Genomic DNA, 17,903 nt, shown 5'->3' with positions numbered 1-17,903 from the left:
GGTTGATCAGGCAGCCTCAGAAAGGCCGAAAGGGCAGAAAGGCAGCCCTTGATAGTGCCCAGAGCAGAGCCCTGCTGGGCAAGAGAAAGAAGGAAGAGAAGAACCTCAAAAAGAGGGGCAGAGAGAGGATCCACAGCCTTTGCTGTGCACCATGTCACAAACTTGTTCCACCGACAGGCGTATACCGATTTCGTGGAGGAACGCCTGGCTGCCAGAATCACATCACAGACTTCAGGAGGCAAGTCAAATGGCCTCAACTGCCGCCGCTCAATCTCCACGCATGGAGGTGGAGGCTGGACAGGTTCGGGTGGAGGACCATCCCCTGCTGCTGCGACAGAAGGTCCTCCTGAAGGGGCAGGCGGATCGGGGGACCGACTGACATGCTGAGTAGCTCGGGATACCAGTACCTTCGAGCCCAGTCCGGAGCCACAAGGATGACTTGGGCCCGGTCGCGCCTGATCTTCTTCAGCACTCTGGGCATAAGTGGTATAGGCGGAAATGCGTATAACAGACCGCAACTCCACTCGCGCCGAAAGGCGTCGCCGTGCGAGTGCCGTCTTGGAAACTCCAAAGCGCAGAACTGATGACATTGCGCGTTCTCGTCTGTGGCGAATAGATCTAACCAAGGCTCTCCCCATTGCCAAAGGAGGCCTTGCACCACGTCCGAGTTCAGACGCCATTCGTGATCCATCGAGCACCGACGGCTGAGTTCGTCCGCCCTGGCGTTCAGAGAACCTGCCAGGTGTTGAACCGTCAGAGTCAAGCCCTGACGTTCCAGCCATTGCCAGAGGCGCAGAGCCTCCTGGCAAAGGGTCCACGACCCCACCCCGCCCTGCTTGTTGCAGTACCACATGGTGGTGGTGTTGTCAGTGAACACCTGCACTACACTCCCGTTGACAAAGGGGAGGAATGCCTTCAGTGCTAGACGAATCGCCCGCAGCTCCAACAGGCTTATATGGAGCCGGGACTCCGCCGGAGACCAGATGCCTCTGATCTCTGCCTCTCCCAGGCGGCCTCCCCAGCCCTGGAGGGACGCGTCCGTCACAACAACGTGCTCCGGTTGGGGAAGGGAGAGAGATCTGCCTCTGACCCAATCGCGGCCCGTAAACCACCACTGCAGCTGTCTTGCAGTGCCCTCCGAGATCAAGACATGGTCGGACAGATTGCCCTAATGCTGGGCCCACTGAAACTTCAGGTCCCACTGCAGAGCCCGCATCCGCCACCGGGCGTGATGCACCAGAAGGATGCAGGAAGCCATCAGCCCAAGCAGCCGCAGCGTCAACCTGACCGAAACCCGGGATAACGGCTGAAAGATGGGAATCAAAGCCTGTATATCCTGGACTCGCCGTTCCGGAGGATAGACCCGAAACTGCGCCGAGTCGAGAACCGCTCCGATGAAAAGGAGCTTCTGAGAGGGACACAAGTGTGATTTCGGCACATAGATGGAGAACCCCAGCTCGTGCAGGAGGTCTGCCGTCATCTGAAGGTGGTGGACGACTGTCGGGGGCGAGCCCGCCTTCAACAACCAGTCGTCTAGATAGGGGAAGACTGAAACCCCCAATCTGCGCAGATGAGCTGCGACCACCGCCATCACCTTGGTGAACACCCGTGGGGCGCTGGTAAGGCCGAAGGGGAGCACGATAAACTGAAAGTGCTCGTGGCCTACCGTGAACCGCAGGAAACGCCGGTGGGCCGGCAGGACGGGGATGTGAAAATATGCATCCTGCAAGTCCAACGCTACCATCCAGTCTTGCGGGTCTAGAGCAGCCAAGACCTGAGCTAAAGTCAACATCTTGAACTTCTCCTTCCGGAGGAAGCCGTTGACGTTCCTTAGATCCAAGATAGGACGTAGGTCCCCTTTGTCCTTCTTGGGTACCAGAAAGTAGTGGGAATAGCAACCACGTCCTACTTCTGGCCCAGGAACGCGCTCGATGGCTCCCTTGGCCAAGAGGGCCGTAACTTCCTCCCTCAGAAGTGCCAAGTGGTCCCCCGACACACGGTGGTTCTGCGGTGGCATGGCTGGAGGAGTTGTCTCGAAGGGGAGGGAGTAGCCCCTTCGGACGAGCTGCAGCACCCACCTGTCCGATGTTATTGTGCGCCAGTGGGAGAGGTGATGGCGAACCTTGCCTCCCACGGCGTCACATGGGCCTGAAAGCACGGACTAGGAGGATTTAGTGGCAGATGCTGCGGGGGGAGGTGTGGCCTGACCTCACCGCTGTCCCCGACCGCCACCACGGCGGTTTCCACGGCCGCCACCGCGTTGATAAGTCTGTTGCGGCGCGTGGCTGGCAGCACTTGTGGGACCGCCCCTTCCTTGGCCACGAAAGGAGCGAAACGAACCCGTTTGCTGGCGCTGGGTCGAGAGACCCAAGAACTTGGCCGTGACCCTGGAGTCCTTGAAGCGCTCCAGCGCGTGGTCCACTTTGTCGCCAAACAGGTGACTGCCATCAAACGGCATGTCCATTAAGGCATTCTGGACATCAGCCGAGAAGTTGGCGGATCTCAGCCAGGCGTGGCGACGAATCGCCACCGTCGTGGACATCGCTCTGCCCAGCGAGTCGGTCGTATCAAAACCACACCTGATGGAGTATCTTGCTGCGTCTCGGCCTTCAATCATAGCCTTGCCGAGCTTAGCCCGTACCTCCAGCGGGCATTCAGGCAGCAGGTCCGCGACCGTATCCCACAGAGAGTGGGAGTAGCGGCCCAAGAGGCATGCGGTGTTGCAAGACCGCAGTCCCAGACTCAGGGACGAGAAGACCTTTTTGCCATACTGGTCGTACCTCTTTGATTCCCTGTCGGGCGGGGCAGACGGGAATGCGGTCTGGGAAGTGGAGGCCTGGATCACCAGACTCTCAGGGGTGGGATGGGTGGACAGTAGGTATGGGCGGAAAATCCGTTTCGCTCGCGGATTTTGCGGATTTTCGGGAAATTCGCAATCCGCGAGATTCGCGAATCTCCCGCAAAATCCGCAAATCCGCGAGCAGCGGATTTTGCTCGCACTGCTCGCACTGTTCGCGTGAGTTCGCGGCTTCCCAGTACAACTTCGCGCCCCGCGAATAAGTGCTAAATTGCAGAAATACGATCTTAGCAAAACTGAAACTACTTGCCAGGTTCAAAAGTTCAGGCTCATCATTAGTAGCCATTTCCTGTAGTGCTTCCTGAGGGGCCCCTCCAGAGTTCAGTTGCCAGTTGCAACTATTATGTGACCCTGCTCTGAACCTCAGAATAGTTACACATATGCCACAAAGGTCCTGAATTACAGCTAAGGGAGACAAGCAGGAGCCAGGCTGGAAGTTAAAATCCATTAATCAGCCCCTAATTCATTATTGTCAGTTGGGGCAGGGCAGGTGTTGTAACTAATTTTGCAACAATGAAAGCACTTAGCAAGTGCAAAAGATCACTAATCAGGGCGCACTAAGGAAGCAGGTGCCAGCTAAAAAAATATTCTGTGACACATTAATCAGCCCCAAATTAATTCAGGTCACTTGAGGCAGGGAAGGTGTGCTTTGCTTTGCCGAAAATAATGTACACTGGACAACCAGAGGGTGTGGTGATGAAACAGAGGGTGGCATGGGTGGGCCAGAGGGTGGCATGAGTAGTCAGAGAGTGGCAGTGGTGACAGAGAGTGGCAGTGATGAAGAAGAGTGTCCCAAACAGGCTGGACACGTAGAAACAACAAGTTCGCAAAACTTGCGACCCGACAGGTAAGTTCGCAAATTGCGAAATTGTAAAAACCCTCGCGAACTGGCAGAAACACGGGCGAACACAAAAAAAAAAAATCCGCAAATTCGCGGGAATTCGCGGATTTTGCGGATTGCGAGTTCGCAAATCCGCAAAATTCGCGAACGCGAGATCTGCAAAATTCGCCCATGCTTAGTGGACAGAAACTTGGGGTCGTCCGAACACGGACGGTGGCGTCTGGCCACGTTCCTATCAACAGGCGAACCTGAAGCGGGCCTGGACCACGTGCCCAAAAGAACGTCAGTTAAGGCCTCGTTGAACGGCAGCAGTGGCTCCTGTGGGCATGACTGCGGTTTGAGGACCTCAGTGAGGATGTTAGTCCTCACGGCCACGACGGGGAGCACAAGGTTTAAGGCCTTGGCAGCCCTCATCAACACCACTGAATAGGCAGCCCCCTCCTCCGTAGCCACGGTAGGAGGCGAGACAAAGCCAGGGTTGGGGGAGTCATCCAGACCACTGGCGTCACCCAAGTCACCCGTCCAGTCCATGTCGTACTGACACTCGCGTGTCAGAGGGTCCTCAGACCCCTCCCACCCCTCTCCGTAGTCTACATCCTCACCATATTCGGAATCAACAATGTAGACCGGCTCCTCGGGGTTCACAGGCCCCATCGGCGTCGGACCCGGCGTCAGGGGGGGGAGTCAGGGGGTACGATGATGACGCCCCGACTTCTTGTGCTTCCTACCTGAGGACCCAGATGAATGGTGACGACTCCCGGAGCGCTCGTGACGGCTCCGCGACTGCTCCATCGATCGCTCCCTTGACCTCCGGCAGGACCAGGACCGCTCTCGACGCGGGGCCGACACCCGGAGCTCGAGCAGCTTGTGGGACCGCTCCCGCCTAGCTTTATTCCTCAAGGCCCGGCAATCGACGCAGGCGTCCACGTCGTGGTCGGGGGCCCAGGCACCGGAGACAGAGTCGGTGATGATCCGTGACCGACATCGTCCGGTCACAGTCGTCACAGTTCTTAAAACCGGGCATCCTACCGGCACCGTAAGAAGAGTCAAAGAGATCAAAGATCAAAAAACTTGGTCAAAAGACCGGAGTACTGCACTTCTCGGATCTGCGCTAACTGGCGCGGAAAAAAGAAGAACTGACGTCAGCGCGTGGAGGCGGCGTCTATATACTCCAGCGACGTCATCACGGCGCACGACGCCAACGACGGGCGCGGAGCCGCAGGGGACGCCTGCAGACGACGCCTACCGACGCCAGGGGTACTGCTACGCAAAAGTTTCCGGATCCAGACTGGCGCCTGGGGATATTCTAAGGTAAGGAATCTAATACTAACCTGTTTCTTTCAGATAGGCGGAGTTAGATAACCTAGAGGAAGAGCTAGCCACTGCACTGACAGAACAGGCGGCACACCCGTCACTTGGCGCCACCCTTGAGGTCCGGCTTAAACAAAGGGTGTATGTGACATATCAGCGGGAAAGTGCGATAGCTAACCTCCAAACAACTAGGCATAGGGTATACGACCTGGGTGACAAGGCAGGGAAGATGCTAGCCTGGCTAGATAGGAAAGAAAGAGCGAACAGGGTCATAGCACACCTGCTGGCCCCCACAAGCTCGATGATCTCTAAGCCGGATGATATAGTTGACATCCTGGCCGATCATTATGAACAACTATATGCCCCCCCGGGCGTCATACACGTCTGAGGAGGCTTATGACTATATTAAAGATTTGACTATCCCTCAACTTTCCCCAGAAGCGGCACTCCTGTTGGAGGCAGACATCACCTTAGAAGAATTATAGACTGCAATCTACGCGCTCGCGTCTGGTAAGGCGCTTGGGACTAATGGACTCCCAGTAGAACTGTATAAAAGGACAGCACAAATGACAGCTCCCTTCTTGCTTGAGATGTTTCTGGATAGTCTCGAAGCAGGAGAGTTGCCGAGAGACCAGCGGATTGCTACTATAGTTGCGGTCCATAAACCTGGTAGACCAGAGGGACTGTGCTTTCTATCGTCCAATCTCCCTGATAAACGCAGAACCCAAGATCCTGGCCAAACTACTTGCGTTCTGACTGACCCCCCACCTCTCCTCTTTAGTAAATCCGGACCAGTCTGGATTTATGCCACACCGCAGCACGGCCCTTAACTTACGCAGGCTTTATGCGATCTTAGCACGCACATCATATATCCAGGAGCCGTCGGTCATCCTCTCCTTAAACGCCACCATGGCATTCGATAAGGTGGAGTGGCCCTACCTCTTCGCAGTGCTCTGCCACATGGGCTTCGGTCCGAAATTCTGCACTTGGATTCGCCTCCTTTACAACAAACGCTTACATTTACAGGAAGAATCCAGCCGTGAGGTAAACGGCACAAGCAGCGCCAGGCTCCCTGAACCCCCAGCATCGTGAGCCAGCAGCCTTGCCGACCCCGCCGCCACCGCCGAGAGGGCAGAACCACAAGCCCCAGGTGCCCCGGCGACGACGAGTCAGAGCAGAGCGCCCGGAGGCGCGATATAGCAGAGGTGCGCCGAGAGCACACCGGGAGCATTTACAGGAAGAATCTAGCCGTGAGGTAAACGGCACAAGCAGCGCCAGGCTCCCTGAACGCCCAGCATCGTGAGCCAGCACCCTTGCCGACCCCGCCGTCACCGCCGAGAGGGCAGAACCACAAACCCCAGGTGCCCCGGCGGTCGCGGTGACGACGAGTCAGAGCAGAGCGCCCGGAGGCGCGATAAAGCAGAGGAGCACCTCTCGCCCCGCGAGTCGCGGCCGCGGGAGCGCCCGGGGCGAAGCCCGGGCAAAGGGCGGGCCCTCTGTGGCCCTCAGTGGTCAACAGTGGTCTGGAGGGCCACCCCTCGAACGCTAAGGATCTGGTGAGTGCAGAATTTAACACCATGGAAGTAACGTCTAAAACAGCTGTTATAGATGACTTCCCATTCCCCCCACTCACATTTGAATCACTGTTGGAAAATGCTTTTAACTTGGTATCCAATGAAATCGCAGACACGGAAAGGAGAATGTCCCTGAGCTGCTCGAACATTTCTTTAAGGCCATCACCTTCGCAAACGAATCATATTATCCCCTTATCCCCTACGGTTCTGATTGCTAAACCTACCTTAGTGCCTACACTTACCATGCCTCCGCCAGAGGGGGACAATCCCCCTATAATAATCGACTCTCAGGTGGAAGATAATGCTAGTGGGCCTTTGGAAGGCAGTAATAAGCTGGGCGGGGAAAAGCGCAAGAGAGGCGCTTCTAAACCTAGTGTCAATAAAAGGAAACATTCGCTAAACCACAGGAATCAACCTACGCCCCAGAGGCTGTGGAACAAGCAAAAACACCAACCTACAGGGGCAGATACCATTCATGCTGGCGATAATGATGTGGTGGATACAGGCGACAATTCTACTGCTACAGTTATGAATCCCATTGGAAACCAGAATACAATATGGACACAGACTGTTCCAACAGGAGATAATAGCTTATCAAAGCAAAATGGGAATCTCAAAGACACTATAGTTGATACTATTTTTAAAAGATTGGAGAGTCAAATGACTAAACAGTTTAATAATGTTTTTAAAAGACTGGACAGACTAGAAAATCTGGTGAAAAATGAGGAGGTAAAAAGAAAGGGGACTGTTACCTTAGATCAAATAAGGGGTGATCGCTTATTGAAAGAACTGGAATCAATTAGCAGTACTATATCATGTGGAAGGCCTGCAGCGTCGCGTAGTGGTCAAAAACCTGTTGGGGGGCTAAGTACTGGCGGACAACAACCACCTAATGCACCGCCAATTACTCAAGCCAAAGGTAATAATGATGGGAACAACAAAGTTGTAGTGAATCCACCTCCCAAACCCATGCCCATACCAGTAATTACACCATTGCCAGCTACTGCCAGACCTAGTATCGACAACCAGAACGGTGGCTCCATCTTGACAAGCGCAGTAGCGGGGTCCACTTCTGATGGCAACAGGCATGTGGGATTGTTAGGAGATGGTAGGCCCATCAAACATCAAGGACCTCCTCTACATCTACCCCGAGATGCCTGCCCCTTTGTTTTGGTGCTAGCTGGCATACCACCATTAAGGGAGGGACAGGGAGAATCATGGGTCCAACTACATAATAAATGTATTGACTGGCTAACTAAGCACAAAGGTGTTGGTTATGACATCTCCAATGAAATCCTATCAGCCCGCAGGGTGTCATGGGTAGGGCCTTTATTTAAAGATATTGATGGTGACTGTATAGTCCTTAATTTCAAGAACCCTGGCACAGTTAGATTTTTGCTTAACAGAAATAATATTCGCCCTGGTATCTCCACTGTTGTCACCTTATTACCCCTAAGCTACTTTTATAGACCGCCACAAAGGCAATTGCGCCCAGTATTCTTTCCCCTTAACTTGCACAACAGGTTTGCACCCCTTTCTGAATTAGACATGTTGAACTGACCACTATCCACCGACTGTGATATTATGGCTGCTGATCCCTCACCTGCGGTACCCAATCATGATTTATCATTACATACCTGCCCACTTCTTCCAATCACTGTACCTACTAAATCATTTGGTAATTCAAGCACTACCCTACAGGGTTGTAACCTAGCCATTGTGAGTTGGAATATAGCGGGTCTTAAATCGAAATTAAAAATTAAAGAATGGTCAAACTGGGTAAACAATAATTGTGATATACTCATGTTACAAGAAACCTGGTGTACAACCTCACTTCTATTAGAAGGATTTAGCTGCCATAATCAAATTGTACCGGCGCCCCCTATGGGTCGCCCTAGCGGTGGCCTTTCTATCTGGGCCAAAATAACAGCTGGTGTAGAAACCAAACTGATCCAGACTCATGAGAAATGTTTTATGGCTGTGAAATACACAAACAGGTTAAAACTATGTTTAATTACTTTTTATAACAATGATTTTGTGTCCCATCCTAATAACAATTTTTTAATACTGTTTAAATTTATCGATGATGTAATAGTCGGGCAGAAGTATGGAACCTTCGATGGAATCTGTATTGGAGGTGATTTTAATGCTCACATGTATCGTAATGACCACCCATGTAGAAATGGTGAGGAATTGAGGGATCACCTAGCGCCCCGAAATTTAGTGAACGTCCTGGAAATTGCAGGCACAGGAGGAAATAACATGGCGACTCCTACCTACATTGGCCAAGGGTGTTCTTCCACCATAGATTATATGTTTATTTCCCCTTCCCTGAGTGATATCATCTTAAAAGCAGAGGTCACTTGTTCCATCTACAGCGACCACTATCCAATTATAATAAATCTAAATAATCCTGGTAAAAACAACAAAGATGAAGTCAGAATAGAAATAGGGGCGCAACTTCTGGAAGCATCTACTGATAAATTAAGAGTCGTTTGGAAAGGGGCCGATAACAAAGGCATTCTAGCTAGAGTTATTAATAAAAATCCGACATTAATGGAGAACTGTTTGACTCTTGATAGATCTGGACGTGATGTCGTTAATTCCTTTAGCGATCTCTGTTTCGGCAATTAAAAGGGAATCCTCGAAACCTGCCCGTATGAACAAGAATTGCGGCCCTCGCTGGTTCGACTCTTCTTGCTCCAGGGCCAATAGAGAGCTAAGGGAAGCCCTGAAATCTAAACCTAGGGACCCGATACTTGCAAAAGACTTAAGAACAGCATATAAAACCGCAGTACGCATACGTTCTGAGGCCCTAGTTAAGGACCACTGGGACTCTCTGGTCCGATCTGCGGCCCTGAAAGACACTACGGGGTTCTGGAGAGAGGTCAAGTCACTAAGATCCTTTGGCTCCAACATTACAGCTATTAATTGCAACATAACGGGGGATGAGTGGGTCAAGCACTTTTCTAAAATCTATGCCGCACAAGGGCCCCCCACTGATAGTATCACCCATGTTACGCCGGCTATACCCCTCGATATTGCACTATCAGAGGTTGAGGAAGCTATAGTTGAAAGCGCAGGGAATAAAGCGCCCGGCCCGGACGGTCTATCAATAGATCAAATTAAATCTGAAATCAACATTTGGGCCCCCCTGTTATGTAATTTATTTAATAACTTATCTGACAATTCTATCCCTGAATCTTGGTCAAATAGCGTTATTGTTCCAATATTCAAAAAAGGCGACAGACAAGATCCTGGCTGTTACCGTCCAATATCACTAATTGACAACACACTGAAGGTTATCGGCGGGTAATCTTTAACAGGATGAGGAGCTGGGCCGAAGATAACAATATATTAGACCACTGCCAGCTCGGCTTTAGAAGCCACGTTGGTACAGTCGAACAATGTCTGAACCTGAATCTGTTAATGGCAAAGTACACCATCATAAAAAAATCTCCTTTGTACCTTGGTTTTATGGATTTAAGTTCAGCCTTTGATTTTGTTAACCGTTCGAATTTGTGGTCACTTTTGCTTAGTTATGGTTTGGATGATTCCCTAGTTTACTTTCTTTCATACCTGCACCGGGATTTGAAGGCTAGAGTGCGCATTAATAATGAGGGTGTGACTTCGAAAGACATTCTAATCGGCAGGGGGGTCAGACAGGGCTGCGTGCTCGCCCCCCTGCTTTTTATTCTTTACATTAATGGGCTGAGTAGGAATTTGTGCACTTTAACTGACGATGTTCCAATCATAAAGGGTAACCCCATCCCCGCGCTGCTGTACGCGGATGACGCGGTGTTATTAGGCCGAACACCCAACGCCTTACGTACCCTAATCTCTGGTTTTGTTAATTTTATGGCAGATCTGGGCCTAACCACAAATTATAAAAAATCTTTTATTATAAATTGCGGGCCCAAAAAATATAATATAACTGCAATTAAAACAGGGGATAATAGCCTTAAATGCACAAGCACTTTTCCATACTTAGGACTGTTATTTTCGAATACGGGCTCTTGGCCACCACATGTGTCATATGGGAGAAACAAAATCAGTAAATCCATCAATTCGATTCTCTCACTTCGGCAACCTAAACAGGCTGATACTATCTCCTCACTTTTAAAGATCTACCGTACACAATGCCAACCCAAGGGAACCTATGGGGCGGAAGTGTGGGGATATATTTTAATTGCACACACATCCAAATTGAGGAAAATAGGTTTTGCAGAAAAATATTGGGGGGAGTTTTCTGTGCCCCAACATTTATTTGCCATAATGAGCTCAAACTTCCATACATAGAGGATTTTATCCGCTCAAGACCTGCTATTTTCTGGCTCAAAATCTGGCTAAATCCCGCGGCCCACCTAACCCGCAGAATAATAACCGATTGTTTACAAAGCGAGAGGTCTCACCATGTACCTTGGTTAAAAGCTGTTGAGGAAAGCTTGTCTAGTGTGGGCCAGGGCCTTTTGTTCAGCTCCCCTAACACCATCCACTGCTCTCACAAAAATATAGTTAAAAGAGCACTATATGAATTATATGGGGAGGAACGGGCAAGATCTGAAAATTCCAAATCTTCCATCGCTAAATATCTTTCCGTAGTTGAGCCTGATAACGGTTCCCTAGTTTTACCACAAAGATATCTGCTCACCACAATAGGCAGGTAGAACAGGAGCCTTCTGTTTCGATTCCGGGACGGAAGCATTGTAAACCTTTTAAGTTTCCCCCTTGGTTATAATAAACATCTGGAACAATTGGACTGTCCTTGTTCGGTGGGCAGCAAACAAAGTCTGATACATTACTTTTTCTTTTGCGGTTTTTACAAACGTTATACTAGTCAATACTTAAAACCGTACTGTTGCAGCTAAGGGACTTGAATCAGGCAATGAAAATTTTCCGAAGGATGTCCTCTGATGATGTGATATTTATTGTGAGCAGTTTTCTTAAAGCTAGTGTTCGCTCCCGTGCAAGTATGGAATCCGCATGAAGAACTTTTGCACATTGCACTTTTGCACATTAGCTTTTTTTCGCACACCTGAGTATTGTATTTTCCATTGGTGTTTAGATACGTGGCTACTTTGACTGTTCAGATACGCCCGTCTGGGGATTATTTAAGAACATTTGCACATTGCTCATCTTTGCACAAAATAGCTGTTTATGCAACATCCAATGTGCAAAAAGCAATCTTCTGCATTTGAAAAGGACTATTCTGTATGCATGTACGCAACTTTTTAATGTTATTTTATGTATGATCAATTGTACAATGTATTGGATTTTATCAATTATTTTATTGTATCTTTTTAACATAACCTGTGTGTACTTTTATGGATGCTTTGACTTCCGAATAAAGATCATTTGACTTGACTTGACAACAAACGCTTAGCACATGTTGCTGCCAATGGGCACATCTCTCGAGACTTTCCGCTTGGACGAGGCACGAGGCAGGGATGTCCTTTATCCCCGCTGCTTTTCGCGCTGATTCTTGAGCCACTTTCAATCTGGATTAGATGGGAACCCTCTATCAAGGGATTTTCTTGGACCAATACGTGGGAGGACCGCATATCCCTGTATGCGGATGACATTTTACTGTACCTCACCTCCCCCAAGAAATCCATTCTAGAATTGCTGAACGTCTGTGAGAAGTTCGGTAGGGTGTCAGGTTAAGAAATCAATTGGTCTAAGTCCATTCTCATGTATTGACCGCCCCCCCCCCCCCCTATTCTACCCTTGAGTTGCCCCCTGCGACCTACTACGACAGCATTCAAATACCTGGGTATTTATATTACGTCAGACACAAACAAATTTTACGATCTGAATCTTAATCCCCATATAGAGAGGTTTAGAAGAGACGTTAAGGTATGGCGGACTCTCCCTCTTACGCTTTTGGGTAAGGCGGCGTTATATAAAATGAAGGCGCTCCCGCGATTTCTATATGCCCATGAGAATACGCCATTTCTGGTTCCTGACTCTTATTTCCAAACTATAGCTACAACGGTTTCCAATCTTTTGTGGGATGGGAGGCATCCGCGCATCGCACAAGATAAGTTAACAAAGAATTGGTATGATGGGGGAATAGCACTTCGAAACGCAGAGTTATATTACTGGGCAGCCCATCTTAAGTAGATTAACTATTGGTTGCATGCTCCGCAAACCGAGCCGGCATATCTCGCTGACCGACAGTGCTTGGAGGGCAGGGGACTGCTGGGTAATCTGTGTAGTCGTCGCATGCCCTCAGACCTACTCGGACCCACGCAACACTCTGTACACCTTTGGTATAAAGCGAACAGACGTCTTAAATACTCGGGGACGATCACACAAATGACACCGCTGTTGGACTCCTATAGGTTAGGCTTCCTTCGTAACAGTAAAGGGTTCCAGAACTGGGATAACATAAGCATTTCAGTGGTAGGTGAGCTCTGGAAGGGGGGAAAGGTGGTAGATTTCTCCCACCTCCAAACACATTATGAAATGGCACAGAAGGAGAAGTTCAGATACCTTCAAGTTAGACATGCGCTCCAGTCGGTCATACCTCCAGGTATCGAACTACAGGAATCCTCTCCTCTAGAAGACAGGCTTCTGACGGAATACATACCAGATATGGCCACTTCTTTGACCTACCGGAAATTGATCAATAACCTTCCTGACTTGGCGTCCACGCTGAGACAGAAATGGTCCAGTGATGTGGGCGATTTTGATGAGTCCAAGTGGCAGGAGGCCCTTTCGTCCCCCTGAGAAACAGCAATACCCTCCAGGTTGAAACTGGTTCAACTCAAAATATTACACCGTACATATTACACTAGAACGACATTATTCAAAATAGGATCAACCTCCCATAAATATTGCTTACGACACTGCGGAGACGAAGGGACATTCTACCATACCATCTGGGACTGTAGACATATAGCAATGTACTGGACGGCAGTTATGCGTACGATTTCCCAAACTATCAACATCTAAACTGGTGCCAGAACCTCGTCGTCGTTTGCTGAATGTATGGGAGCCAAATGACTTAAATAACCGACAACAAGACTGCGTAATGTTGGGTATGATGGTGGCAAAACGTAAAATTGCCTTATTATGGGGCTCAGAAGCGCTACCTACCCTCCGTAAGTGGTGCGGGGATATGGATGAAATTATAGTGGCAGAAAAGTCAGTGTTTATACATCGTGGGTGCCCCAAGAAATGGGAGACAATATGGGGGGCTTGGAATAAATTTCGAGGTAATATTTGTGACCCTCCGAACCTGGACGATGATGGAAGTGCCTCAGAGGTGACGTAGAATGGACATGTAAAGATATAATTGGGCTGTTGTGTCAACACGTATGTTCCTTATAAGTAACTTAGGGCCAGATGCATCAAGCGAAATGCGCTCGCAAAAGGGCCAGATTCTCAGAATCTGGCCCTTTGCGAGTGCAATTTTTGCATTTGGGATGCATCATCCCAAATGCAAAAATCGCAAATAGAGAATTCGCTAAATTGCGATTATTTGCATTTAAGGAATCTCAAATTGAGATTCCTTAAATGCAATGCATGAAAGTATCAAAAATAGCGAATTCGCTAAAAGGGCACGCAAATTACCACGAAGTACAACTTCATGGTAATTTGCAAAAACTTTGAAAAATTCACTTTTGTGCATTTTTCAAAGTTTCATGTTGCGCACACACATGCCCTAAGGGCATGTGTGTGCGCAACATATGTGCAAAGATCACATTCAGGGGTGTAACAGGGTGTCCTTTGGACACCCCTGCACCCTTGAACTCGCAATCTCAATTTGCGAATCGCTAATTGCGATTCGCAAATTGAGATTGTCTTCCCATTCATTCCTATGGGCCTCTAGGCCCATAGGAATTAATGGGGAGGTATTCATTAATTGCGACTCGCAATTTGCGAGTCGCAATTAAGGAATTCTAAGGAATCGCTATTTTTATAGTGATTGCTTGATGCATTCCATTTTGCTATTCCTTATTAGCGATTCCTTATTTTTCGCTAATAAGGAATCGCAAAATGGATGCTTGATGCATCTGGCCCTTAGATACTAAACAAGGTTGCTTTGTTCTCATGATCCACACAATGTATAATATTTTATCTGTATGTATCATTGCCCCGATTGTTTTGTTAATAAAGGGAAAAAAAACAGAAAAAAACCTGGTTTTTGGGGTGAGCCAGGTACTCCCTCATCTACAAAAAAAAAAATGTAATTTATCAGTTTGGGCAAGAGGATGATGTGTAAGTGTAGGTCATGGAGCTCCCACGGTTCATGAATAACCACAGATTTTACCATTAATATATAGCTAAACTAACAAAACTAGAACAATGCCATTAAGCTTTACAATTAAGTAAAACAACAATATATTTTACCTTTGTATTTCATGAGCTCTTTCTTTAGCTTCACATTTTGACAGCTGGAAAAAATATTAACTCAGTTACTAGGGGAATGAAAAGTGCACAATCATAGTAACTATAAAACATGCCCCTTGTCTCAGGGGATGCATGAACATGTGTGCGTGCGAATGGGGTATATGTGTATGAGTGACTGAGAGCCTGTGTCATATGTACTTGTGGCATAGGACACACCTTTCCCATATGTGGCACAGTTACATGTATAACACAAACATAAAACCTTTTTTTTTTAATTGGAGAAATGTAAAGAGCAAATAAATGTTCTGCAAAAAACTGGACAATTTATCTGCACCTTACATTTTTCCAATTTAAGAAACAAGCATTTGCAATGCAATAGGTCTTGCATTACCGAAAGTTTGACCTATTGGCGTTGCATTATTATTTGCAACGCCAATAGGTCAAACTTTCAGTAATGAGAATACTATTGCATTGCAAAAGCTTGTTTAATCTTGATCTTACCTCCCGGATCCCATGACGTTCTTTGGCAGGCCAGTGGCCTGTAGAAAAGGGCCTAAATGTTCCCCCACTAGATAGTATGCGCTGCCCAGGCTCGACCTAATGACTGTAATTTTCTGTTCTACATATGGCACAGAGTCTACCGGTCGTTCAAAGAATGAGTCCTTCCGTTTATAAATGCGACATTTAGAAAAAGAAGAAAATTAAAACGGAGAGTTAATTATTAAGGTAAATTTGAATTTTTTCCCCTTTAAAAGCATTCAGAAACATAATTTTGTTCTTACGCTCCAATATTGAGATGACAAGGATTTGTATTCAAGAGTTAAAAACCTTTGTGCCCCAGCTTAGGTTAAAAATCTGCCTTAGCACTACTCATTATCTGGTCCTGCTATCTGCAGCCTGATAATGATAATGTAAAATAAACATAGCCTTCCCTTAACTTTAAAAGGAAAATGTGAACCTGTGCTTATTTAAAAAAGGAACACAAGGCTGCGAGCTACTCCGAAGATGTCTGGAAGATACTGGTAGCTTGCGATCAACTGGTTGGAGACACTGGATTTAGATTGTTAGTCAATTCAATAAACTTGGTTAAAGTGTCCTCATTTTCCCCTCCATTTCACTAGAGCATTATTTATATATTGTTTCCAAAGTGAAATATGGTGTTTGAAGGGATTTGTACCGTCATCGATTTACCTTGTCCAATCATGGATATTGAGGAAGATCAATGTTTTTGGCAAAGGTGCTCTCCACAGAAGTCCAGCATATGTGATGGTATATATCATGTTCAAAATGGAAACTGTTTTTTTTAATCACAGTATTTTCCATTAAAAGACCAATCAGATCTGGTAGTGTAGTCTGTGTTTCTCAACATTTCCTTTATCACACTCACTGTTGCTTCCTGAGGGATACTAGTATGTAAAGCGTCTATGTCCATGGTAACAGAAATCACATGGGTGGGTTTGTAGTCAACATCTGTGATTAAGGGCCCAAGGTTTTTCCTCACAAGTTCGCTGCTGGTTCTGGACACCTAGAATTGATACCTCCTAATGCCTCTTTCTTCCACACCCTACACTCCTCTTTCTTTATCTTACTCTTGAAGGTTGTTTTTCATCCCTGCTTTCTCCCTCCCTTTGGTCCTTTTTTTCTATCTTTAGCTTCCTTTGTCCCATTTCTGCCTTTCTCACTCTTGTCTGGTCAAAGTCTGATGATAGAAAATAAGCACACATGAAAATAGGCACTCAAATGACATGAGGAAACTCTAGCACAAACTAACCAAGAGCATACTCCCTTCCGCCTGAGAAAAAGTTAGTAAGTGTAATACATAGGAGAATGTGTGACTTAGGGCAGAGTATGGAGAGGTGATGTCAGCCAAGTGTTCAGCAGTAACAACACTACCTCCTCTCATCGTCAAGATTGCTGGTAAAAGAAAAGCAGACTAACCTGTACAGCGTGCTTGGCTCCTCCTGAAAGACAGAAATGACATGAAATAAATGAGTTACCATGATACAGTCTAAAAATCACCTGAAGCATTTCGTCCCTAAATAAAGAGTTGAGATCTGAACTAAATTAAATGCATGGGCAGTGCCTCGGACTAGCATAACCTGGATATCCTTTGACAGCCTTTAAGAAAGACTGAAATATATTCAGTATAGCCCCAGCATCGGTAAGAGAATAGTTAAGACCAGAATTATAGGACTAAGATATTCTCATTTTCAAATGTAGAGATTTCTTGTGGTTGGTGTATTTATTCATACAAATGCTTCAGTAAAATGTGGATTTTCTTACTAAGGGGCTGTAATGACTGAGACCCCGGTACTGATTGGCTTGGTTATGACCATTGCCCACCACCATCTCAGTATATGATGTAGTTTCAACTCTTATTCCACCTATTTGCAGGGCTTGCCTATGGACTTTGACAACTTAATGCTGCCTTACACACTGTTTTTGCTCCTTTACGGACCTAAAAGACTGTGCTCTAGCAATGCCATGTTCTTTTCTGACACCATCTTGCTGAGCCTCTTTAGGTGAAAGGCAATGTTTTAGTTTCAATGTGTTATTCGCTAGCAGTGAACCAGTACGGACCGGTTCTTATCGGAGGAATGTGCTCTCTCCGCGCCGGAGCCATAACAAATGCTTGGCCAGCTGCTGTTGTGGACCTGGTACGAGGAGGTACAGGAATCCTATGAAAGCGGTAGGCGGGTTCTTCTAGAATCATCGAGAAAGGGCTACGTTCTATATTAGTGAAAGCGGGTCCAAGTGAGGGGGAGAGGATGGTCTGGCGGCTATGGCGGTTTGGTGAAACTTCACGGTGCAGACGTGCAGTCGTGCTTGTGGAGCAGAGAGTCTTGGCCTAACCAGAAAGGGACAGAGAGAGAGTTGGACCCTTCTTCGAGCAACAGATGCCTAGTAATATGGTGAGATGTTCCATGTATATCTAACTTTACCTAATTTTGCCTTTCATTTT

At 47.6% G+C, this 17,903-nt stretch overlaps 1 protein-coding gene across 1 annotated transcript in view; it reads right to left on the bottom strand.

Annotated features, from left to right (window-relative positions):
* The window catches only part of LOC147659470 (butyrophilin subfamily 1 member A1-like), a gene marked incomplete at its 5' end in the record, with an annotated part of 90,877 nt that extends 73,975 nt beyond the window's left edge, over window positions 1-16,902 (bottom strand). Inside the window, 2 exons of the mRNA XM_086951732.1 lie at window positions 14,942-14,985; window positions 16,880-16,902. Of these exons, the coding sequence (XP_086807858.1) occupies window positions 14,942-14,985; window positions 16,880-16,902 (67 nt within the window). The remainder of the gene's footprint in view (window positions 1-14,941; window positions 14,986-16,879) is intronic.
* Window positions 16,903-17,903: the final 1,001 nt, after the last annotated feature.

This window comes from Lissotriton vulgaris, unplaced genomic scaffold (assembly GCF_964263255.1).
Source record: "Lissotriton vulgaris unplaced genomic scaffold, aLisVul1.2 SCAFFOLD_3603, whole genome shotgun sequence".
In the NCBI taxonomy this organism is placed as follows: domain Eukaryota; kingdom Metazoa; phylum Chordata; class Amphibia; order Caudata; family Salamandridae; genus Lissotriton; species Lissotriton vulgaris.
This window is presented reverse-complemented; position numbering and strand designations above follow the sequence as displayed.